The 26502-nt window shown below is 38.5% G+C and overlaps 1 protein-coding gene across 1 annotated transcript; it reads left to right on the top strand.

Annotated features, from left to right (window-relative positions):
• The first annotated feature begins 789 nt into the window (after positions 1–789).
• Positions 790–26465, top strand: igfbp2a (insulin-like growth factor binding protein 2a). The gene is made up of 4 exons (XM_020936585.2): positions 790–1359; positions 21720–21904; positions 24314–24454; positions 25671–26465. The coding sequence occupies exons 1-4, from the start codon at positions 987–989 to the stop codon at positions 25827–25829; spliced, it is 858 nt and encodes a 285-aa protein (XP_020792244.2). The 5' UTR covers positions 790–986; the 3' UTR covers positions 25830–26465.
• The last annotated feature ends 37 nt before the right edge of the window (positions 26466–26502 follow it).

Raw genomic sequence — 26502 nt, 5'->3', positions numbered from 1 at the left:
ATAGCTTAGTCTGCTCCATTGGATGTACTTAATAGGAGCTTGTTTGTGACAGTTGAAGGTCTGGTTTGGTCTATCGATTGAAAACAGAGGGAGAGCTGTACGGCGAGAGGGGGACTTCAAGTTGTGAGTAAACCTGATGTTTGCTCCTTGGCCTGCATCTGCTGAAAGACATAAACAAGGTGAAATGTAATACGGGGAATCCATCCGCAAGTATGCCCAAAATAAAGATAAGGTGGAATACTGTAGCCGGCCGTACACGGGTCAGGAGCAAACCCATAATGCAGACAGTTGTAGAGGGACACTGGTGAAACAGACTATTTCATGACTTTTTTAAATAAAAATTGCCCAAACAATAGAACAGGCCAATACAAAACTTGTCTGTGTTTGTGCTGCTCGTCCAGGTGTTCCTCTTTGATGTAAAAAGGAGACACTGATATTATCGCTTGCAGCAGACAATCTATGGGGCTTGAAGATTATCACAGAGATAATCTTCAAGTCCCATCAGTAGCAGAAGTGGCAGAGGTGTTCCACAGGGGTCAGTGTGTGGCCCCAGGATAGTCGTAAAACTCCAGACAGCAGCATGATCAGATTACCTGTTAGAGCCTGTGAGAACATCCGCACTAACAAGTAGGGCTGGGGTCAAATGTATAACACATACTGGTATAAAGTTATAAACTGGTATAGCTGTGTAAATCTACATAAAGATCAAGTCCAAAGTCAAGTCCATCTTCCCTTCGGCTGCTTTACAGCTCTTTGAGAGAATGTGTCTGTGGCCCCAGCAGGCTCAGTCCCTCTGGGGCTACTGTAAGCTCGGCTCTAGTGATCCCTCACTTCTGCTGCCTGGCTCAGCTAATCTCTCATCGTCCAGTGTGCCTCGAACCCGGGAACCTGTAGGACCCAGCAGCCCCCTCCTCTTCACCTGTTCTCTCTGGGGTCGCTCCATCCGCCGCTGAGACCGACCCACACCCTCCTCACAAGCCGTAACCATGCTCTGGTCTGCGGGCTGCAGCGTGCTCGTTCTGTCCGCCGTCTTCTCCGGGGTCTCCGGGGCCGACATGGTGTTCCGTTGCCCGGGCTGCACGGCCGAGCGCCAGGCGCTGTGTCCCCGGCTCACGGAGAGCTGCGCGGAGATCGTCCGGGAGCCGGGCTGCGGCTGCTGCCCCGTGTGCGCGCGTCAGGAGGGCCACACGTGCGGGGTGTACACGCCGAGGTGTGCCACTGGACTGCGGTGCTACCCCACGCCCGGGGCCGAGCTGCCGCTGGAGCAACTGGTGCAAGGCATGGGCCAGTGCCGGCGCCGAGTGGAGCAGGAGGTGACCACGCTCAGCAGCGAGCCCCAGCAGCAGCAGCACACCAGCGGTCAGTGCACTCTCCTGCCCGCGCCGGGGTGGAACACGGGGCTGCAGGGTTTAGAACAGATCCAACCCGGGTCTAGCGTTGCCCTCATAGTCCCACTTCACCCCTGTAGGCCTGTTGAGTGGGAAAGGGTCTTTGTACCATGCATGGGCGGCTCTTTGATCTGCAAATGATACTATGGTTTTATCTGTTTTCTGGCTCTGTTTGTGCAGTAGACTATCACTGGACTCAGCATGGATGAGTTAGACTTGTTATTCTGTTTAGTCCTGGTATAGTCCTGGTTTAGTCCTGGTATAGTCCTGGTTTAGTCCTGGTCTAGTCCTGGTATAGACCTGGTTTAGTCCTGGTCTAGTCCTGCTTTGGTCCTGGTATAGCCCTGGCTTAGTCCTGGTTTAGTCCTGATTTATACCAAGTTTAGTCCTGGTCCTTGTATAGTCCTTGTTTAGCCCTAGAGTATAGTCCTGGTTTTGTCCTGATTTAGTCTTAGTTTAGTCCTGGTTTAGTCCTGGTTTACTTCTGGTTTGGTCCAGTCCTTCCCAGTGGTCAGTGAGTGTTGTATTTTTAATGAAGTGTCTAGACTGCAGCCGCTGATGTCCGGGCTGTAGTCTCCATCACTCTTCCTCTGTCATAACATGGACTCTTCTTACTCCTGTGTAATCAGATTTCAATATCACACTCACACTCTGGGCCCATTCACATCCCACACACCACCACACTTTACATCATTGATTACACACAATTATAGCCTATCCATACAATGAAATTGGATCTGAAAATATTTGCATTTGAAAGCTAAAGTGTACAATATCCTGGTTTATTCCTGGTTTGATCCTGGTGTAGAGCTGGTTTAGTCCTGGTATAGTTCTGGTTTAATTCTGGCTTGGTCCTGGTTTTGTCATGGTTTGGTCCTAGTTTAGTACTGGTATAGTCCTGGTTTAGTCTAATTTGGTGTACTTTATTCAAATTTGCTGGTCATTACTGCATCTTTTATATTTTTGTAATATTTTCAGACATTGTGACGATTGATTAGTCCTTTGGCTTTTACGTTTTAGAAATTTAACTATGACAATGAGCTATAAACATTATTATGTCATCTAATATAGCATTATAAATCTATACTTGGCCATGTTATTACCAGAAATATGCTGTAAAACATTCAGTCATTGGTAGCCTACACACATATATGCTATACAAAACACACAAGAACATATCCAATGCAGTGAAATTTTTAAAAATTAAAAACATTATTTGGCTGTAATTTTTACATTTATACTATACAAATTCTTCAGCCTTCATTAGCATTATCCAAACATGAACACAAGTAATCACCATCGCATCAAATGTCAGAGCAGAGTTTCGCCCCACTAAAGCTAACGGCAACTAGCATGTTAACGTGCACTTCCTGATTATCAGAGAGTAAAGTCTTTCTGAATAGATTTTCTTTTTCTTTCAAAAATTATTGCAATTAGTTCGTGAACAATTTTTACAACTTTTAGATGTCGGAGCAGAGTTTTGCCTTATACTAAAGCTAACAACAACTAGCATGCTAACAGCACTTCCTGATTATCGGAAAATAAACTCTCTGTAAAGAGATTTTCTTTTTCTTTCAAAAATGATCATGATGAGTTTATGAGCGCTTTTCACAGTTTTTAGACGTCGGAGAGGAGTTTTGCCCTGCTAAAGATAAAAACTAGCATGCAATTGCACACATAATTATCGGTTACCGATCCATCTTTTTCACATTTGACCTCAGGAGGTCTTTACACAATACAATAAGTACTCAGGTAAGAAACTTAGGAAAGAAATCAGATACAGGGTCTTAATGGTATTGAAGATGTTTACAATATGTGCAACTACTCCTACTACTACTACTACTACACATATATTAACTCATCCTCTCTTCATACATTCCACCATGCTGCACCTGCCCTTTCTGATACTACTACTACTATTACTACTAATACCACTACTACTTCTTTCCCCACTACTACCACTACTAGACACATATTAAGTAGTACAAAGCCTCTTCTTTCACTACTTCTATTACTTTTGTTAAACATGTATATTTCCAAACTTTAAACTTTAAATTTCGATTCTATTCTGTTCTATTCTCTTCATATGCTGTGAACTTGGCTCTTCCATGCTGGCTGCTGTTTTGGGCGGTGTTCAAAGGAGAGGCTGGTGACCTCCGGGATTCCCAGGAGTGGAGCTCTGTCAGTGGGAAGGCGCTGGTGGAAAACACGGGCTGTTTGCTCAGAGGAGTGGAGCACAGGCGGTCGGGGGCAGGAATGCATTGATCCTGACTGCACTTTAGCATGGGAGCCACTTACCAAACGTGTAGATCTATACATGCGTCGGATCTGTTCTGCTAATTGTGCATTTTCGGAACTGACTTGACGTAAGTGAAGCGATTGTGAAAATGGAAGTGGACACAAAAGAGCTGCACACTGCAAAAAGCCTTATCTAACTTATAACTCTTCTGGTGGAGGGTCTGTCACCTGTTTGTTTCTATGGAGATGTCATTGTTCTGCCTTGATCTTGATGAAGACCAAACCAGACCCAAGTTACAGGTCAGATCTGTGGAAAGGTGACCCCGCTCACAGTCATAATTCTTGTTTTTCAAGGTATTTTTTAGCTATATAACAACCACTAACTGAATAAATGTAAGGTACAGCTGTTTAATGCTATACTGTTGAACATCCCCGACAAAGCAATGACATCTCCACGAAGAAAAGCATTTGACGGATCCTCCACAAGAAAAGTTACACAATGCACCTTTAAATTAAGAACATTTCACTTTATTTGAGTCGACTCAACGTGACAAGCAAAATGGTCTACTAGTGGAATAAGTGTACTTTCTTAATTCAAGCAACATTCAATTTTGTTTCTTATTTTCAGGTCAAAGAGTTATTGTTTTTTCCTTATCTAAGTGTAGCAAGATGTATTTTCATATTTTAAGAACAAAAAGTCTCGGTCCACTGGTAGGTCATTTTACTTGTCAACTGAAATTTACTCAAATCAAGATAAAACTTTCTTAGTCCAAGTAATCTTAACTTGGCTAGATTTGAGTTTTTTCAGTGTAAGATCTGTTGATGTAATCTGGTTAGGCAATATTATTATGTAAATACAGTACGTGAGCCTGTAGAGCCCATTTTTCTCTGTTAACTTTAAGAATTAATAATTCAACTTTAAGAAAATGTTCATTATTAAAGACGCTGTACCTGATTGTTACTGTCTGAAAAACTTGAAAAACAGAACTAGTCAATTTTAAACAATTTGCAGTGGTCCAAATTTATTCCTCAGTTACCTTAGGCATTCAGAGCATCTTAGTTATTCACCATGATGACTTATTAAGCACTTTTCACAACTTTCAGAGACCAACAACAACTACCATGTTAACACACACTTCCTGATCATCATACAATAAAACCCTCCATTAGATTTAGATGCAGACAGTACACAGCGGACTTATTTTGACCTCAAGAGCTGTTTACACAATATATCTGTACTGGAGCAAGACACATTTTGCTCAAATACATGAGAAAAAAATGTGCACAGGCCAATATGCATGCTAACGTGCACTTCCTGATTATCACACAATAAAATATTTTATTAGAATTCGATGCAAACAGTACAGAGCAGACTTATTTTGACCTCAAGAGCTGCTTATTTAATATATCTGTTAGGGATGCACCAGTACAATATTGGTATTAGATACTGGCACGATACTGGTAGATCGGATATCGGTTCTGTCGATATCGGTTCAGTCCATGTCCCATTTAGTCTATAAATCAACTATGAAAATGGTATTTTTACAAAGCTGTTTTGTAATTACTTTGAATGTCAACAGTTACAAAACAAAGGAAATTATTGATCATATTTTCACTCTCTGCACTGGTTGATATCAGGTATCGACAGATGCATAAAGCCAAAGTATCCACATTGGAACAAAAAGCAAATACATGGGAAAGGGGTACAGGCCCTTTAAGAGTTTAATGGCATGATGAACTTCGCAGTTTATTGAGAAGTTGGGAAAAAAAAAGAAAAAAAAGTTGTTTAGCTTGTCATCCGGAGTCTGATTCTGGAGATAACTAACTAACTTCAGACTCTCAAAGTTGTCCCCCTGGCTTATAGTAACACATTGAGAGCTCATAATTTTAATGTTATAATCGTGAATAGGCCCATAATATAAAACATACTTGAAAACAGAACGATTATTACAGTATTGCGAAATGAATCTTGTGCATGTTCCACTAGCCATTAAGCTAATCTCCTCGATGCTGTTTCAGATGGTTGCTATCAGTCCCCTGCTTTCATTTGGCTCACAGTTTGTTGCTGATTTCCGGCAATAAAACTCACTACGAAACAAAATGGAGGTCATAAAATGAGTTCACAAGGCGTTTTAATCCACTCAAAACTCACAAAATTATGTTAAAAGTGTTAAAGAGATTAGTAAATGCATCTGACACCTTGGGCACGGAATGGAACCAGAAAACAGATCTTTACATGTAATTGTTAGCATATAGCGCTAATCCCAAGCTATGTTATGTGCTAACAGTAAAGCACGTAGCCTTGTTATGTTGTTGCCAAAACTAGTGAGCTACAACACACAAGAAGAAAGTGTGTGTCAAAGGATTTTTTAAAACATTTGCACAATATATTTCATGGCCTTATCTTGCTAAACAGAAAAATCAAAGTAAGTTGAGTTTTGGAATGGTTAACCTATAATCTAGAAAAGGTCAAAGTGATGCATATTTTTGCAGCACACCAAAAAAGCAATAGTTTTTGTCCAAATGGAAATTTAATTTTAATTTAATTTTATTTATATTACAAAACATGAAATTTAATTAAAATTTGTCAAATAAAAGTTCATATTACTTTTTGGGTCATTTAAACTGGAAGCACTTTAAAACAGTAAATCTTTGTTTTCACCTTGGTAACAGGCCCACATGATGACTAGTTGGCTGTTGTGGATAAAGTACAATTGTCTTACCTAAGGTACTGGGATAAAATATTACTTAAGTAAAAGTAATCTACTTAAGTAAAACTACTGAAGTAAGATGTTCAAAAATGTATTTAAAGAGATTTTTTAGAACAATTGAAGCATCAAATGTAGTGATTTTGATAAAGAATTTAGCAAATTTTAAGGGATTCAATCGATTTCTTAATTTTTCTAGCTGTTTTTGTGTATTTAGTTTGCTCAAAGTTGGGACGTTAACTCAAAGTAACGCAAAGTACTTTTTACTTTTCAGTCCAGATCTAAAATGTAGTGGAGTAGAAAGTACAGATACATGCTCTCAAATGTAGTGAAGTAAAAGTAAAAAGTATCCAATGTAAAAATACAACTACCTAAAAATTTGACTTCAGTATTGCACTTTTACTTTTGTACTTACATTGCACCACTGCTAGTTGGTCATATGTTATTGCAATTGAGTTTATAAGCACTTTTCACAACTTTAAGATGTCGGAGCAGAGTTTTGCCGCAAAGCTAACCACAACTAGCATGCTAACACGCACCTTCTGATCATCGGTCAGAACGCACCCATCCCGCTTTTTCAGTTCCGATACCAGTATCAATGCTATACCGTTATAGTATGCACCGATACCAGTGTAGGGACGGAAAATGGCACTTAGGCTACTTCATTAAAACGCAGTTAACTCATTATGTAAGAGATCCAATTGTGTTATGTAACTGTTATTTATCCTTCAGCTTTGTATGAGTAAAAGTTTCAACATTATGAGAGGTTCTAGGCCAAAATCAGTCTGTAAATAATCTTATTGCTTGCAATTTAACACACAAGCAGGATGTTGGCCTAATCAATAAAATTTTTCAGTATCGGTGTTTGTATTCGATACCAGTATTGGCTTTATTATTAGACACAGACAGCATGCAATGGACGAAGTTTAAAGGTGCATTATGTAATGTCACATGCTTGATTCTATGAATATGTCATTAATCAGCTTGGAATGTTCCACAGTGTGACATTAAACAGCTTTACCTTACATTTATACAATTACAGGTAGTTTTATTGCTCAATAATACCTAGAAAAACAGACATTCTGGCTGTGAATGGGGTTGCCTCTTCACAGATCTGACCTGTAACTTGACCTGGTTTGGTCTGACCTGGTCTCAGAGATGATAGAAAGCTTTAATGCCATACTGTGATGCATTCCAGACCAAGCAATAACATTTCCATGAAGAAAAGTATTCGACGGACCCTCCACCGGAAAAGTCACACAGTGCACCTTTAACCTCAAGAGCTGCTTACAATACAATATATCTGTACTAGGGCACAACATTGTTTGCTTAAATACATAAAAAAAATTATAAAATAAAACAAGTACGAGGCCTTTAATTTAGCCAAACTGACTAGCAAATAGACTTTTCACATTCAAACCAACTTACAACTACTGTCCATCATTGTAATGTTTTTCAAAGAGTATTGTATTTGATTTTTACGCTGTTTGGATGATGTGTTTCAGCTGTGGCTATAGAAAGCAAGTGGCAGATTTACGTGTGTTACTAAAGACCTGTGGATGCTAACAGATGTAGGCTCCTCGGACACCTGAAGAGAATCCGCTGTGGGGTTTTTTCTCTGAAGAGGGCCGTACATCGTCAGAAATCACACCTCCAAACTCCACATGCTCTCGGCTTTTATGGGCCAGTTTGAGCAGAGCCTTTGAAAATATGCCAAGGCCTCCTGACAGCAGGTTTGGAAGCGATTTATTGAGTTTCGTAGATTTACAAGTTTGTCTTCGAAACATACATACCAGACAATGGAAGAGTGAACCCTGGTACTGGACATAAAACGAATAGGAACAATAGATATGTTTTGCAGAAGTGAAAGCGGGTTTTCACAAGAATTTGTGGGCTGTGACTTTTCAGATTACATCCAAAGATATTTTTTTGCGGTATCTAGACACGCAAGAGAAATGCAACTGCTCAACACTTCCTCATCTTGACTCAAACATGGCCGCCCAATCAGATTTGTTTATTTCAATGACACATGACAAATAAAGGATTATTTAGAAAAGAAATCGCATTTCTCTTACCTTAGAGTAGCAGAGTTTAGTATTTTGCTTATTGATTCTGCAGAGATTTGCCATATTTTTCATTCCCATGTGCCGTTTTTTTCCCAAAGTTTTTTCCTCATAAGCAGCCATATTTCTTTTGATACGGACAGACCATGCGTGTTCTTGATTGGTTAATGCAACTGTCAATCACGTTCATCTGAATTTAGGGCAATTCAGCGGTGATCATACTCATACATCTTCGTATTGGAGAAGTGTGTAATGTGAATCCCAGGCAAGCACTTTGGAGTGTCCACCACCTGCTTGTTTCCTTGGAGATGTTATTACTTTGCCTGCAATGTCCTAGCCTGATTCATCAGCTGGTTTTCACATTGTCGCAGCATTAGGATTCGTTCGCACAATGGTAGGTGGGTACTTTTTTTATTTAACCAGTCGCTGCTATTTGGTCGTGATGTATGTAATGCACCGAATCCCGTAGGAAGAAGAGCAATAACGTCTTTCCCCTTGATAAAATTCACCAAACATTCTCTTTGTTCTGGTTTTAAATCACCTCAGGAATCGTTGCCAACACAGAATGTCTGTCTTCGTCTACATCCATCTCGACAGTTTGTTTACTGTTGTGCTGTTCAATAAAAGGGACCCAGACAGGAGCTTGAGTTTGCCGTCATGGCTTCAGAGATCTTCACTGATTGGCCGGTGCTCGGTCTACAACTTCCGGGTTTCTTGCAAACCATCTAGTGTATTCCAAATCCTGACCTAGTCGCTGGAGAGAAATGAAATTGAGCGGAGGCACTAGGTGGTGCCAGCCTGGCTAGCAATTTACCCAATATGCATTAAATTAACTAATGCCATGGAAACAAGTAGGTGTCGTAACCAGCCAGACCAACCAGACCAAGTTACGTTTCAATCACCATAATAATGTATGTCTTTTAAGGTATTTTTGAGCAATAAAAACACTTGTAATTTAATAAATGCAAGAATATACTGTATGTTTAATGTCATATTGTGGAACATTCTAGGCAAAGGAGTAACCATGGAGACAAGCAGAAAACATCACATTGCTTACTCATTATGTTAAAGTATCTGGCACTGACAAAAAGAGCATCTGGCAGAAAACAAGTACAAAAATTCTCAGTAAAATAAATAAATTGTACTGATTTATTGGCAGAAAAAAAAGGTCAATCTACAATTTTTATGGCTATAAAAAAAGAAAAAAATTGTTTTATAGATCAATTTTTGCTAGACATAATACCTTTTACCATTCAGCAAAGTCGAATCAGTCGAGACCAATGGCCTTTCAAACTTTCTTTGGTTTCCATGCTAGCCAAAGTTCACGCTGTCATCAAAATCAGACTAGCGAAACTCACCTTAACCTGATCTGTTCCCATTTCGCGTCCAACATTTTTGCACTACCTTCGAAAAATTCCCAATCCCAAACTATATCAATCCGTGTATTTTCATAACTGATAATGAGGATTCCATATTTGATTAAAATGTACTTGATTTTCTGCCCACCCAAATGTTCCATTCTCACAGTCAGGCCCTGATCGGATGAGAAAGGTGGTCCGTTGTTTTGACTGCTCCGCGAATGGCCTTGGAGATTCCAATTTCTGTCCCGAGAATTCCGAGGTCTGTCCAAAAATATCCCGTTGTTGTAAAAAGGTGTCTGGTTGTAGGAATAACAATGTGCGCGCTAACAAGAGGCATTACTGTGTATACCTGCGGGGGAGGCCAGACGGAATTTGGGACTAGAATAGCTCGGGATAATCCTTCTTCCAACCAAGGTCGCTCCAAAGCAAGGAGGCAGGTGCCATCTCGGTGCTGAGTGGGAGTCTAGTAGAGCAAGGGTTTAAGGGTGAATGATAAAGACTGAAATTAATACCTGAAGATGTTTGGGGATTTTTCCAGTAACTATCAGATTATATTTTCGCAATATGTTTTTAGAAATGTGCCAAAATGTGACCGAGAAAGTCTTGGTTGAGTTTCATGTACCACACGTGAATGGACTGTAAAATAATACGAAAATACAAATGTTTCTGGATGGTTTATTTTCAACCATTCCATAATTGTTTGTTATTTCACAATGCTGATATCAGTATTTTAAATTGGTCAAAACTTGTCACAAGTTCACAAAAAATACAATTAAAAATAAATATCGATACCTTTAAACACAAACAACGTGAGCTAAAAAAATTATCCAAATGTGTTTTGTAACTGTTATTTATATGTAATTACAGAACAGTGTTGTAAGAAAATACAAGTTGAATATTATGAGATGTTTTGGGTTAATATTGGCCAGTAAATTGTCTTATTTAGTTTAGAAAATTTTATTTATCCCCCAAGTGCTATTCCGTTTGCGGTCAGACCAATTTATAGACCAAATCTTAGAAAACGATATCTGATCCATCAAAATGTTCAATATTGTGCCGATATCAGTAACGTATAAGTGCATTTCACAACATTCAGACACCAGAGAGAAGTTTTGCCATGACAACTAACATCCTAACAGTGGTTCTCAGACAATAAAACATATTTACATTATAACATTATATCAAGGGATATCCCTAAAAGCATGCAGTGTTACTGAGAGGAGGCTCACCACTCCACAGATCTAACTAGTGTCACCTGCTTGTATCAGTGAACATAGAGTTAAATAATAATAAAGTTTAATGCCATACTGTGCAACTTTCCAGGCAAAGCAATAATAATTTTAAAGAGACTACACTAGGAGAAAACTTACAGAATGCACCTTTAAATGATCTCTTGGATTTCACTATGCATAACTTCTGTAAGGTCTTTCGATGTTATAATGTAAATATGTTTTATTGTCCGCGAACCAGTACATGCGCTGTTAGGATGCTAGTTGTGATGGCAGAACTCATTTCTGGTGTCTGAATGTTGTGAAAAGCACTTATAAACTCATCATGGTGAATAATTGGGATGCTCAGAATACAGTAAAGTAGGTGGGGAATAACTTTGGACAACAGCAAACCCTTCTGTTTTTCACATTTTGAAGACAGTAAAAATGAGGTATAGCGCCTTTAAATCTGCCCTTTTAACTTTTCTCCATGACACCTCCCCCTCCTCACGTGTGCTGTGTCCCTCTTCAGACCTCCTCTGATTAGCCTCAGCTTTAGGTGTTGGGGCACTTGTCAGAACCTGCCCAGACCCTCCTCCAGGTGCCAGTCAGAGAACTGAGGTCTGGGAGCTAAACATACAGTGCGCTTTCTGCTGACTGGACTTGTTGGACAGTGGTACAGAGCTTAGTAATGCCTGATAAAGCACATGTGCTCCATCACTGGCGGTCTGTCAACAGCTCCACTGGGCCATGGCATGTTCTCACCTCTGTACTGCGCTGTGAAAGGACCGGCTTTTCCAATGGCAAACAAAGTGGGGCAAAATGAAGCAGTAGACCAGGGGTGGGTACTCAGTGACATCTACTTGGGTAATAAATAGGGCTGGGTATCATTCAAAAGTTGTCGATACTATACATAGGCCACGATACGATACATATCTTGATACAGTGAGCTTTTGATATGATTCAGTATGATATATTTCAAATTGATTCGATACGGTTCAATATACTGATACTAAAAGTCTTTGTTGAACCACTTCTTGCGCAAAGTTAATATAAAACACACTAATTTTAATCATCAAAACAATGAAAATGTCAAATGTGTTGCATAAACCAGTTTCCTTCCTCTCAACAAGCAACAAAACTGTAGCTCTGTAACAAAATCATTTAGAAAGATATACCAAAAAATACTCTGCGATATACTGATACAGCAGCCTACAATATCGATACTGTATCATCACATGAAATGATATCAAGATTTCAATGTTTTTGCATACCCTTAGTAATACATTTTTTGGATTTGTTGGAGTTTCATGATAATTAGTATATGGACTTATTGTCCAGTATATGAAACCTGGAAAAAAAAAAATTAGGTCAGTGTTTATTGTGTCTCCATTTTCTTTATTCTACTGGGATATTTCTGGTTATTTTTTGGCTTTTTGTCATAAAAGGTTGAAGCATCATTTCATTTCCATGACTCATTACAGATGCAAACTAAGGACTAATGTTTGTTCATTTTGCCATTTATTTATTGTAGCTTTTTTTGTGGTTTTGTGGTTAAGGTCTGCTCTTGGGTTACTGTGTTATCATTTACCATCTATATTTACTTCATTATATTGTACTTTTTTTTTTTTTTATCATGACAGGCATAGTTGGAGTAGTTTTCAGATAAATACTTGTATTGCATGTACTCTTACTTGAGTAATATTATGTATAGAAGCAGGATTATTCTTACTTAGTTTATGGCTAATTTCATTTTATATCAGGACTAAACCATAGACTTAACATATAAGTGGACATAGCTAACGCTCTAGCCACCAAATAGGAAGTGAGCATGGATGTAAAGTGGTTTGTTCTAGTTGCAATTCACTTCCACTGAAAAAAATGTCACCCCTCTCTCTGTAACTGCTGCAGCGAGCCTCGTCAATTTGGTCATTTTGGTCAAAATGCTCGTATAAACCCAATCTGCTTGATCTTGGTGTTTTTATTTCACTATTCTGTCTCTAAATTAAGAATGAACATTAATAACAAACCAATCTTGTGCCTTTTTTCCCTGAGGTCATGCCCGCTAGAGTTGGCAACAGGTGTGATTGACTGCTCTGTTGTTAAGAGCTCCCTCCCTTCCAAACCAGCGGTGCGAGCGGGAGGGGGCGTGTACCCTCAGCACCCTCACTCCTGATTGACTCTTTGGTTTCGCTCTCAGATTCCCAAATATGATCCCTGGTTGCAGACTCACCGCTATAACAGCTGGCCTCGCTGAGCTTCATTTGATTGTTACCACGTCACACTCCATTAGTCTACTTCTATGGACTAAACCGTGACTAAACAAAGGCTTTAAAAATCCCCACATAACATATTTTTGCAATCTATGAGAAATGTGCCAAACATGCTCGTAAATGTCCTGGTGATGGTTCAAGTGATGTGAATGGAGTGTAAAATCCAAGCATAACTTTGCCTTATGACGAACTTCCATTTGGCTTTTCTCCATTTATTTATAACCGTGGTGACAAGCAGGTGACATGCCCACAATGCATAAAAACCTATAATAATGTTTATTTTTGTATAATAGTATTAGTATTATTAGCTAAAAAATACATAGTAAAAGTAATATAAAACATTTGAGGTTCTAGGCTGTTAGTGTCAAAATGAGACCGCTGTGTGCTGTTTGCATCTAATAATAAAATGCTCTTAATTAATTTTTTTCTAATTATTTCCTGGTTCTCTGTGAACCGTTAGCATGCTAGTTGTTGTTTTCCCATTACGGCAAAACTCTGTCCTCTGAAAGTTGTGAAAAAACTCATTGAAGTGAGTAATTAGGCTGCTCGAGATGCCTTAGACAAAACAAAAACAAAAGTAAAAGTACAATACCTAAGTAAGTTTTTAGGTATCAGTACAAGTATATTTTTACGTTTTACTTTTACTTCATTACATTTGAGAGCAGGTATCTGTACTTTCTACTACACTATATTTTAAATCTGCGGTGAAAAGTAAAAAGTACTTTTTTGTATGGTTTGAGACCTACTGAAAAGGCTGAGACTTATTTTTAGCAAATTTAATTCGAGTTAACGTTCTAACTTTGAGCAAACTAAAAATACAAAAAAAAACACTAAAAACAGCTAGAAAAATTTAGAACTCAATTCAGTTGCTTGAAATCATATGATGCTTTAATTGTTCTAAAATTCTCTGCAAAATACTTTTACTTTTTATTCTTAAAGTACATTTTTAAACAGGTACTTTAATAATTTTACTTAAGTTGATTTTTTTCATGTGATACTTTTACTTTTACTTGAATAATCTTTGCCTCTGTATCTGTACTTTTACTTAAGTAACAAAATTGAGTACTTCATCCACAACTGGGCTGAGAAATAATTTGGACCACTGCAAATCCTGGAATAAGTTATGTTTTTTGTGCTTTTAAAGGAGCATTGTGTAACTTTTCTGGTGGAGGGTATGCCTTTACTCTGCCTGGAGTGTTCCACAGTATGACATTTAACAGCTTTACCTTACATTTATTTAATTACAGGCGGCTTTATAGCTCCAAAATATCTAGAAAAACTAAAATTCTGACTGTAAGTGAACCATTCCAGACAAAGCAATAACATTTCCATGGAGAAAAGCACCAGAAAAGTTACACAATGCACCTTTAAGACAGTAAAAATCTGACACCCACCTCTAGATATGAATGAACTTTTGCACTCTGCCCTTATCTGACACTTGCTCAGTCGAGTCTGCACACTGTCCCAGGCCGTGCCACCTCGGAGTGGATGTGGGCGCAGGCTGTTGTGGTCACATCCAGGCTCCATTGTGCGGGGCTTAGTGCGGGCAGCAGACTGGACAGAGGGCAGCTGCTGTTGACTCTGCTGATCCACACCGCCGCTGGGTCACGACTGGACCAGGGAGGCCTCCCGGTGCCCCCTTCAGAGCGGCTCCTGACCTCCTCGTGACCCCTGCAACAACCATGTAATGATCCGACTTTACACTCAAACCGGTTTTACTGAGGGGGTGTAACTATAACATTAAAGCACGACTGATTTACAACCTAGTCACCACTGGGATGTTCCGCAGTATGGCATTAAGCTTATCTATCTCCATAAAAACAAGTCAGTGATGCCTCTAGGCCAAGTTACAGGTTAGATCTGTGGAGAAGTGACCCCAATCTCCCCACTGTCAGGAAGAATTAGTGTTGTCATGATAATAAAATTTCAAACTCGATTTCGATACTAAGGAATAGACTTGATATCCAGTACTGATTCCGATACCATAATGAAAATCAGTGTTATTTTTTTAGTATTGATACCTGCTCAAATGAGTATCTAGTTTTGATACTTGTTTTGGTCTTAATTAGTAACAGATTTGCAATACTTTTGACAACCCTAATTTGAAGAATGCATGTTTTACAAGCTGTTGTTCAGCAATAAAACACCCATAACTGAATAACAGCAAGATAGTTTTAATACCATACTGTAGAACATCATGGGCAAAGATAACATTTCCATGGCAACAATAAAGTGAGAGCACCGGAAAAATGACACAGTCCATCTTTATGTTATTCCCACTTAGTAAAATACATTTTTATTGGTACGAGTGTCTCAGTGTGATCGGTTAAGGGCTGGGAATCACAGGGCTCCTCAAGATACAATATTATGACGATATGGCAATAAATGCGATAATCCAATCCATATATTACACTTGATACTCCCTGATATAGACTACAGTTCTGCAACGATAAAGGTGCATTCTGTAAATTTTCTGGTGGAGGGTCCGTCAAATGCTTTGAGACGTTATTGTTTTATCTTCATGGAGACCAAACCAGACCAAGGTACAGGTCAGACCTCTGGAGAGGCGACCCCACTCACAGTCAGAATGCCTGTTTTTGAGGTATTTTTGAGCCATAAAACCACCTCTAATTCAATAAATGTAACGCAGAGCTATGTAATGTCATACTGTGGAACATTCCGAGCAGAGCAATGACACATCCATAGAAAAAAGAATGTGCGAACCCCCAACCAAAAAGTTACACAATACACCTTAAAGTACAGATACCAAAACAAAAAATGCTCAAGTAAAAGTAAAAGTATCACATGAAAAAATCTACTTAAAAAATAAAAAGTAAAAAGTATTCAGCAGAGATTTTAAGATCTAATGAAACTTCAAATGTACTGATTTTGAAATAGTCGTGCAGTCACAAAAAATATTCGTAAAAGTTCCCTAAAATACTATACTATATGATATAGCGATACAGCAGCCTGCGACAACTATAGTGCATCGCCAAATTTTGTATCATGATATATCAATATTTTAGTATTTTTGCCTTTTTATTTTTGATGTTTTGAAGTTGACTTTTGCAGTAGTTTTGTTCAGGAATTACGCATATAAAAGCAGGTATTTCAATTTTCATCATGTGTCCTAATCCATTGTAAGTGGATATATCGGTCATTTCCTGGTTTACTCTCGGTGGACCGATATCTGCTGCTGTCATTAGAAACACAAACAGAGCCACTGGAGGGTCCGTCTCATGTTTCTAGTGAATAGGGAGTGATGGAGTTGCACTTGTGGGGATTACATAACTCGGCCGAACAAAGGCAAAGCTCCACTGCTGCGTGGGTTCTACTCCGTTCACACATACGCACCTGACTCCAGTTAACCTTTGACCCTGCTGCTCCTCCTCTGTACGTCCTTTCCACCTCCTCTGCACCTCCTCCGCTCTTCTTTTGTCTTCTTCTCCTCTGAAATAGAGTAACAGTAATAACTGAATTAAATCACTTGAAAATCAGCTGAATTCTTTATCCAAATCCCAACATTTGATGCTTTAACTGTTGCAACAAGCTCTGCAAAATACTTTTACTTTTTATTCTTAAAGTAAGTTTTTAAAAAGGCACTTCAGTAGTTTTACTTTAGTTTTTTTCATGTGATAGTCTTACTTTTATTTGAGTAATCGTTTACCTCTGTATCTGTACTTTTACCTAAAGTAACAAAATTGAACTTCATCGACCATTTGTGAGGAATAATTTGGGTCATTGCAAACCGTTGAACTGCTGATGTTTTTGTGCTTTTAAAACTGTGTAACTTTTCTAGTGGAGGGTCACCTCACCTGCTTGTTTCTATGGATGTGTCATTGCTCTGCCTGGAATCTTCCACAATACAGCATTAAACATCTCTACCTTACATTTATTCAATTACAGGTGGTTTTATAACTCCAAAATACTTAGAAAAACAGACATTCTGACTGTGAGCGAGGTCGTCTCTCCCCAGATCTGATCTGTAACTTGGCCTGGTGTGGTCTTCATGAAGATAGAAAGGTTTAATACCATATTGTGAAACTTTCTAGACAAAGCAATAACATCTCCACAGAGAAAAACGTCAGACGGACACTCCACCAAAAAAGTTTCAGAAAAATAAGAAGAACTATACACTAGTCATTCGCTCAATACTCGGTGGTAAACTACTATTGTAGTCACAGCAGCCCTGAGGCAGACTGACAGAAGCAAGGCTGCCAATCTATGCCATCAACTCCTCTGTGTCTTACTTAAGGACACACTGACAGAACCTGGTCTGAACAGGAATCAATGCAAATGGGCCGTGTGAGTCCGGGACCGCGCTCTTATCGCTTCATTCACGCTCAAATGAGCTGATGCGGCGCTTTGCTTCAAAGATACCACTGGGATGGTTTAATGAAACAATACGCACGCAAAAGAAACATGGATACAGTGTTTAAAACGAAATATTAGGTTTATTAAAGCCCGCATCGCCACATGTTGACACATCGCAGCCAACAGATCCATAACACCGCTCCCTCCAACAGAAAGCTGCACGTCACGCGAGCGAGCAGTGCCATTTGTACCAAAATCATAAGGCTACGCTGCTGAATCCTACATGTATCATGGATTAAGAAAATAAAATTGTAGGAAGAAGTGAGTACAGAGCAGTGGGCGTATGCCGGTGGCGGTGAACACAAGGATTGATCGACAATATGGCGTTTTGAAAATAAGTGATTAAAGATTACTCAAACATGCACGAATCACTCCAAATACAACTTTGGGAGGTAAAATGAGAAGGGGAAACAGTTTTAACATGATTAAAAAACTCTGAAAAGACACTTTTGCAGAATAGGTCTGCTTTAACAAAGATCATCGCTCATCTGTTTTCAGGTATTTGGTACTCTGTATGTTTTATGTATTTGATTTTAAACAATTTTAACTAGATAACAGCTGATATGTTCTCCCGTCTTTCACATGGGCCGTTTCTGTGATTTCAGTCCAAATGCGCTCATTTGGAAGTGAGCTCCTCTGGTGTCAGGAAAACAGGGCTGCTGGACCTGATGGCCTCTGGCTGTTTGCCCCATGTGTTTGAGCAGGAGGTGATGTTTGACAAAGCTCTGTGCACAGAGAGAGACATGGTCAAAGTCAGGACACATGCACACAGGAAGCTCGCATGGACACACATTTTATGCAATGGTTTTGTAATAGTGTGATACTCCCAAGTTGGGTTGTGCAATTAATTGAATTTTAATCGAGATTGAGTCATTTCTAACCATCAATGTCTTTTTAATGGCGAGGTCCTCATTGCGTGTGGTCAGCAGATGGAAGAATTTGTCTGTTTTATGTTCAGGAAATAAATATTGAGAGACATTTTTATTTATTTTTTTATAAGACAACATTCCTATCAATCAGTATGACCAAAAATATGTAAATTTTTGTCATATCATCCAGCCGTCCCCAAGTTAAAGAACTGGATGTAATAGCACGCTAATTAGACTGAGAGGCTACTGCGGCTTGGTTAGCATGTACAAATGCAGATAAAATATTGCTTGCATACATTGAAAATAAATACAAATAAAAGGAAATGTAAAAAAAAGAGTGAAATACAATTGTATTTTAAAAAAAAAACTGCTCAAGGGCAACTTAACTAAGCCTATTTTTCTGTTAAGTCTATATCACAATGCCAGCTGAGATATAGCAACGCTAGCTATTGTCACTGCCTGATTTGGAGCACGATCTGGATCCGTTTTTCAAACTGAGCATGCCCAGACACTTGGGCACAAGTTGTAATCACACTTTGGACAAATAAAATGTTTTGAGATTCGTTCAATCTCAGCTACTCTTGAAATATAAACAGTTTTACTAAAAAACTGATAAAAATGGATATGCTCAAAGTCTGTGAAAATGATGTATTTAAACTGTTAATAAGTAGGGATGTAACAATAACCGAAATATTGTGATGTCTAAGTTCTCACAATAATATCGTGGACCATCACAATATATTGAATTACATGTCTCTTTGCTTAAACTAAGAGTTATAATGCAGCAATAGCTAAAAAAAAAAAGACAGAGGGAACTACATAGACCATGATCCTTTGCTCTATTTCAGAGTAGACAACAAGAAGAAATAACTTAAAAGTGCTTAAAACTGTTAAGTTTTAGTTCTTTGGATTAAGTCTTCTTTGGATCAAGGCATTTTAAGAGGAAAAAGTAGCATATTAACAGTTTTATTAGCCTCCACAAAATATCGTAATAAATATCGTACCATGAGATGTATATCGTGAAAATATCGTACAGAGAGATTTGGATATTGTTACATCTCTAATTGTGAGCTTTCCCACAATATCGCAATAATAGGCTCATACCTTGACGATATCGTATTGTGAGACCTGGATATCGTTACATCCCTAGTAATAAGCGTCAGAAAACAGAGCAGAGTTGTGTAAAGTCTGACTTAAGTAAATCAGCTAACTTTCATGGTTATATACACAATCATTTTTTCTTTCCATTTCTTTTAAGTAAACTCCAAAATTGTCAAACTTTGATATGAATAGCCTATATTTAATCTCACCAGCACAAACATAATAAACTTTTAAAACACTTGCCAAGGTGCCAAATAGTTCAATGACAAAATAAATTGGACATATGTATGCTAGTGTTTGAGTTAGCTTATGAAGAGCTTTTTAACGTACCTCATTTGTACCAGGCCAGTCCGACCATGTAAAACTTTTGTGTTCACAGCGCCTCCGAGTTTGACAGTTATGAAAAACGAGGTGTGCGAAGTGGAGCCATTTGCACACTCCACAAGAATCATCTGTTACCAAAATGACAGCAGAAACACGCTAAATGGCTAGCTACGCAAACAGAGCCGCACCACAGGTCAGGGGTCAAACATTTTCCCACCCAAAATGGCAGACGCGCAGATATTCATTGCTAGGCTACTGTAGTCTGCTGTAGGTCTTTGTAGGCCGAGGTGGAAGCTTTAATTTTTTTTTAAGAAGCCATATTTTGCTAGTTTCTGACCTAGCCTATGTTATAATGTAGTTTCCTCATCACAAACATACCCAGAGTTGTGTCGTGTTTTGTTTCATTCACACAAGTTTAACACACAAATATTAAGGCTAAGTTCTTCTCTCAAACTGAAAATACCCTGTTCCACCTTGTGATGTCATGTCATGTTGGATCATTTAACTCATTTAACTTGAAAACTACTGCTTCATGACATCACAAGGTCGAACACGGCATTTTGAGCATAGGTGATGTAGAAAGACTAATAAAAAAGTATTACTCAAACGTGTGAATGAAACAAAACACAACTCTGGCTTTGTTATTGAGGAGGTAACAACATAACAACATTGCAACATGGTTTAAAGCTCATGAGAGTCAATTTTGCGTAATATGTGAAATAAATAGACCACATGTTTACACTGACAGAACTTCTAATTCCTTTTGCGTAAGGTTGTCAAAAGTAGCGAAATCAGATACTAAAACTAGTATTGAAACTAAATACTCATTTCAACATTGACAGTACAGAAATGAGCCTTTCCTGAATGTCTTTATAAAGATTTTGAGCTGTATCAGAAAAAGTATAAGACCACATAGACTAGTATACACCTGTAGACCACTATGGAACCTACTAGGACCACCGAGGAATTACACAGATATTAATAAAAACAATGTTAAAATGTAGGGATGGAACAATAACCGAAATATCGTGATATCGTATCACCAAAGTTCTCACAGTAATATCGTGGACCATCACAATATATCAAATTACAAGTCTCTTTGCTTAAATTAAGAGTTATGGTGCAGCAATAGCTAAAAAAAAAAAAAAAAAAAAAAAAAGACAGAGGGACCTACATAGACCATGATCCTTTGCTCCATTTCAGTGAAGACCACATGAAGAAAAATCACAATTCTAAATACTTTTAAAATTTTGTTCTTTGGATTAAGTCTTGTAAAGCAATCGCAATAAATATTAATATATAAGTATTATAAGTATTATGAGGTTCATACCATGACGATATCGTGAGACTAGGATATCATTACACTTCTATTAAAATGTAAAGAAAAGGCTAGCATTTAGCACCTTAACATGTCTATTGGTTTAACATTAGGCTAAACAAAAGGAGGAGAAAACCTTGGCCTCTATTCATAAGTTACTCATTACCATTAAAAACATACAATATTTGGTTTTGAATGATTAATTACATGGTAACAGTGCTAATTTTTCATCTGGGTTAGCATTGTAAACTAACAGCGGAAAGTGGAATCAATCAGCTATGCTACAATAAGTCAGTGTTTTGTTTTGCTTATGTTTTTTTTTTCTATCTGTCTTCATTCAAATAAACAAAAACAAAAAAAAATCACTTTGTCATTTTGATAATGTGATAATATAAGATATTTTTAGCATTAGCCTGTATTTTAGTAGTAGTATTTCACCATCATAGCAGTCTTCACTAGTTTACATACTTCTTTTACGTGTCTTATGCTCTCAGGTGATGTGGTGGAGGTACTTCCAGAGCAGGGGGTCAGCGAGGGGCCCGTCCTGCCGCAGAAGCCCAGCAAACAGGCCCCGTGGCTGGGACCCAAAGAGACGGCGGTCCGGCAGCACAGGCAGGAGCTCAAGACCAAGATGAAGACCAACAAAGTGGAGGAGGTGAAGCCAGCTCGCCCTAAACAGGTACTCACCGCAACTACACATATGAAGTACTCTGAGGCAGAAAAAAGAAAGAGAAAAAAAAAGAGATTCAATTAGACATTAGTAGTATTGCAAAAGCAGTAACAGTGTGTAGTTACTAAGTTAGGCAAATATTGATGGTTCGAATCCTGCTCTCAGCATGGACATGGAAAACAGAATTGGTAGAACCATCAGATCTACTTACCCACAGGTTGGTGGTGCAATTCCAGCTCCCACAATGCTGTTCTTGTTTCCTTGGGCAAGACACTTCACAACCCACTTCATTGGTGTATGAGTATGTATGTAAGACTCTTTTGAGTGCCTCAAAGGAGGAAAAACACTATCAAATGCGACCATTTACAGTGGAGTGGAAGTAGTAATTTAAAGTATACTTTATTGATGCCTCGAGAAGGAAATCTATCCTCTGAATTTGACCCGTGGGCCCTTCGATGTCACCCATCTCCAGATCATGAGCTAGTCTTGGTCAGGACTAGCCAGGCTGGTGCCAACTAGTGCCTCCGCTCAATTTCATTTCTCTCCAACGACTAGGTCAGGAATCAGAATACACTAGACAGTTCGTAAAAAGTGAAGTGCGAGTTTGGGCACCAGCCAATCAGAGAAGAGCCATACATTCTGTGTTGGCAACAATTCCCAAGATCGAGGATTTAAAGCTGGAACAAAGAGACTGGTGAATTTTATCAAGGGGAAGAATGTTATTGTCTTTATTCCTACGGGATTTGGGAAAAGGTTAATATACCAGTGAGCCCCGTTAGCGTCACATTACAAATGTCACGACCAAATAGCAGCGATTGGTTAAATAAAAAAGTACACGCCTACTGTTGAGCGAACAAATCCTAATGCTGCAAGGTCAGACGGTTTCTCTGATAGAAACCGGCTGATGAATCAGGCTAGGTCAGGACCACTTTAGCTGGAAGATTTTACTGTGCATGTTTTTGTTTGATGGGCGAAATCTGAGTTCCCGCAGGAAACCCACCTAAACACAGGGAGACCTTACAAATTACACACTTGTTATGAAGTGTGATCAGCCACTGTGTTGTAGTAGTAGTAATTTTAAGCCTAGTAGTAGAGGGTTAGGGTTAGAAAACCATTGAATAATAACAACAGTAGTGGCATAAACAATTGCAATTGACTGTCTGTAATAGTAGTAGTAGTAATAGTAGTAGTACTTGGTAGTAGTTGGTACTAGTTGCAGCAGCAGCTCAGTTCTGCCTCCTTCTGGACACCTTCCCTAATTACTTTACTCAAAAAAACAATTTATGTCCTTGAATGTCTGAAAAAGGAGGAAAAAAGGATTACTTCTACCACTGAAAATAATCATATAATAAGACATTTGTATTAGAACAGCTCGTATTAAATATAGGTCAAGAAACGCTGCCCAATACAGTAAAAAATGTACTACTAACATAAAAATACAGTGCCCAGTGTTGGTATAATATTTAGAAGTTGAAATAGATGAGTAAATGAGCAGTCCGTGGGGAGATTTTCCTGCCGTGAAAACACATGACGGTGTTTCTCCAGCTGGGCCCTGCTCCTCTGTTTCCATCCTCCATAAAAGCGTTTCAAAGGTTAGGCCAGACTCACCAACACTGGCTCTGTGTGAGGAGGAGGAGGCGCGGGGCCCAGGGGAGAGGGAGGTAAACCGGCGGTCACTGGCACAACCTGCATGCAGTAAGGACAGAGGGGAGAGAGCAGCCAAGTTAGAGTATAGTTACTTCTAAATAATAGAACTCAAGTAGAAGCACGAAGATGCAAGTCAAGTAGGAGTGGAAGAGTCAAAGGATAGACACAAAAATGAGAGGAGCGCTGCAAGGAACACAAATGTTCAAATCATTTTATATTGTCAACATAAAGCTTTTGTCCCTTGTACTTACTCACAGTGGGACGAGTAACTAGAACATTTACTCAAGTAAGAGTACTGTTACACTGTAGAGCAGGGAAAATATCATATGAAAACTACTTTGACTTAAATTAACTTGTAAAAAAGTAGTACTACTAACCACTAATTACAAAAGAGTGGATCAGAAAAATACTATTCATTATATAAAGCCAGAATATTTGTTCATTACTATGGCAACGGCCCTAATTTTACACTTCATAAAACCCATGAAGCATAGCAAAAGTGCAACTGATTGCTGCAAAATTCCTTTCCAAAATGGCTTGAAAATGCATATATTACATTAAAAAACTGTTGGATAAAATGTTTAGTTGTTTTTAAAAATAACAGGTTTAATGCAGATGAATAGTCTTACAAAAAATAAAAATCTCAAAAAATTTTTGATAAAATGAATTTGTACCATTGTTTGACATCGTATCCTTCCAAACTCTCCTGACGATTCAAATATTTATCGCATGTTTGGGATTTTCAGATGTGTTTGTGCATATTTCGTACAGACGCAGTGCCAGCAGGAGTTGGACCAGGTTCTGGAGAGGATTTCTAAGATGCCCTTCCGAGATAACCGAGGTCCACTGGAGGATCTGTACGCCCTGCACATCCCCAACTGTGACAGGAGGGGGCACTATAACCTCAAACAGGTGAGCACACGTTACACTTTACTCCACACTACTAAACTGAATGGATAAAGTTAATATAAATAGAAATATGACTTTAATTATTGTCCATGCCACTACTGCTAATAGTACAATAGCATTAGTATTGAAAAGTGGTAGAAGCACTGTAGTAGTAGTAATGTAGCAAGAGTAGTGCAATAAGATGTATTAAAAGGAGGAGGAAGTGTATATTAAGTTTTATTGGGGTTGGTAGCAGCAGTGCTAGTAATACACCGAGCAGCAGTACTTTTACACACTACAAATACTACTAAACTAAGACTACAGCCACTACTACTACCACGACTAACATCATTCTACTACAACTTCTACTTTGTCTATTTGTTTCTAAGTAAGTAATTAATGTATCAAATAAGTGGCTAAGTGTCTTGCTCAAGGACACAATGCTAGAACACAATACATGTAGTGGATTACCTACTACTACTAAAACTATTACCACTACTCCTACTACTATGGACTTTTTAATGAATAAATACTACTATTACAATAACTACTACTAATACAACCCAACTACCACTACTAAAACTGCAACTACTATCATTACTACTACTGCTAATTTGCTAAATTACTACTACCGCAACCACCACTATTACTACCAGTACTACTAACATCATTCTACTACAACTGCTACTTTTTCTATTTGTTTGTAATAAGTAATGAATGTATCAAATATATTTATAGATTTCTATAGGCTTTTGGGTCAAGTGTCTTGCTCAAGGACACAATGGCAGAACACTACTACTACTACTACTACTACTATTACTAACATCATTCTACTACAACTGCTACTTTTTCTGTTTGTTTGTAATAAGTAGTGAATGTATCAAATATATTTATAGATTTTTATAGTCTTTTTGGGTTATGTGTCTTGCTCAAGGACACAGTGGATAGAGGATTACCTACTACTACTAAAACTATTACCACTAGTCCTACTACTAGGAGTTATCCTTTAATGAATAAATATATTATAAAATATACTACTATTACAGCAACTACTACTAATACAACCCACTACCATTAAAAAGCTGCTACTACTACTACTGCTACTATCACCACTACTATCGCTACTATTAAAACTGCTACTGCTACGTCTACCATGGTAACTCGGCCTACTATGATTACTACTACAACTACTACTAACACTATGGAATATGACTTCTTTGTTATCCCGCTTGTATTGCAGTGTAAGATGTCCCTCCACGGGCAGAGGGGGGAGTGCTGGTGCGTGAACCCCCACACGGGACGCCCCATCCCGGCCGCGCCCACCGTCAGAGGGGACCCCAACTGCGCCCAGTACCTCACCGAGCAAGACCTAGAACTGCCCGACCTGGACCAGATATGAAGCGCAAACTATAACCAAAAGAAGAAGTCATACCAAAACATCTGAGTAAGCTATTTACAACGTCATCATCGTCTTCACGACTGTACCAGCACTAAACATAGAGAATAGTTTTAGATTTGTAAAATGTTGAACTAAAATGATGCTACTTTTAAGGGACTGTACCTGATTTTTTTTTTCTTGTAATTAAAAAATACAGTACAGATATATTGTAAAAGCAGCCTGTATCAAGTACAAAGCATTTTTATCCTCTGCGAACCAGGAAATAAGGCTGGTGCGCTGTTAGCATGCTAGTTGTTATCAATATTCTCAACTCAAACCAGTAGTAGTGATGGTAAAAGTGCCTCTGAAAGTTGTGAAAAGCGCTGATAAACTCAATGCGGTGAATAATTAGGATACTCTGAAGACATAAGGTAAGTGAGGAAAAACTCTGGACCACTGCAAACTGATTAAAAAGAACTAATTCTGTTTTACAAGACAAAAAAATCAGGTAGAGTGCCTTGAAGAACATTTACAGACTGTATGTATCTAACAGAAGACTTGTAAGGTTGTAGAGTAGACTTGACTACATGTGAATTTAACACATTGCAAAATACTAAAAATGCTGCACTTGACTTGAAATAACACAATTAAAACCATTTCCACGTACAAATACTGTGTCCTCGAGTTTGTTAAT

This window comes from Boleophthalmus pectinirostris, unplaced genomic scaffold (genome assembly GCF_026225935.1).
Source record: "Boleophthalmus pectinirostris isolate CB_2022bp ecotype Guang Dong unplaced genomic scaffold, ASM2622593v1 HiC_scaffold_11, whole genome shotgun sequence".
NCBI lineage: Eukaryota > Metazoa > Chordata > Actinopteri > Gobiiformes > Gobiidae > Boleophthalmus > Boleophthalmus pectinirostris.
This window is presented reverse-complemented; position numbering and strand designations above follow the sequence as displayed.

Bases quoted from the DNA above. Each gene is read 5' to 3' on its own strand.
- igfbp2a (XM_020936585.2), top strand. From the start codon at position 987: ATGCTCTGGTCTGCGGGCTGCAGCGTGCTCGTTCTGTCCGCCGTCTTC. The intron at 1,360-21,719 runs GTCAGTGCACTC...TTATGCTCTCAG, and splicing joins GCAGCAGCAGCACACCAGCG to GTGATGTGGTGGAGGTACTT. The intron at 21,905-24,313 runs GTACTCACCGCA...TATTTCGTACAG, and splicing joins AGCCAGCTCGCCCTAAACAG to ACGCAGTGCCAGCAGGAGTT.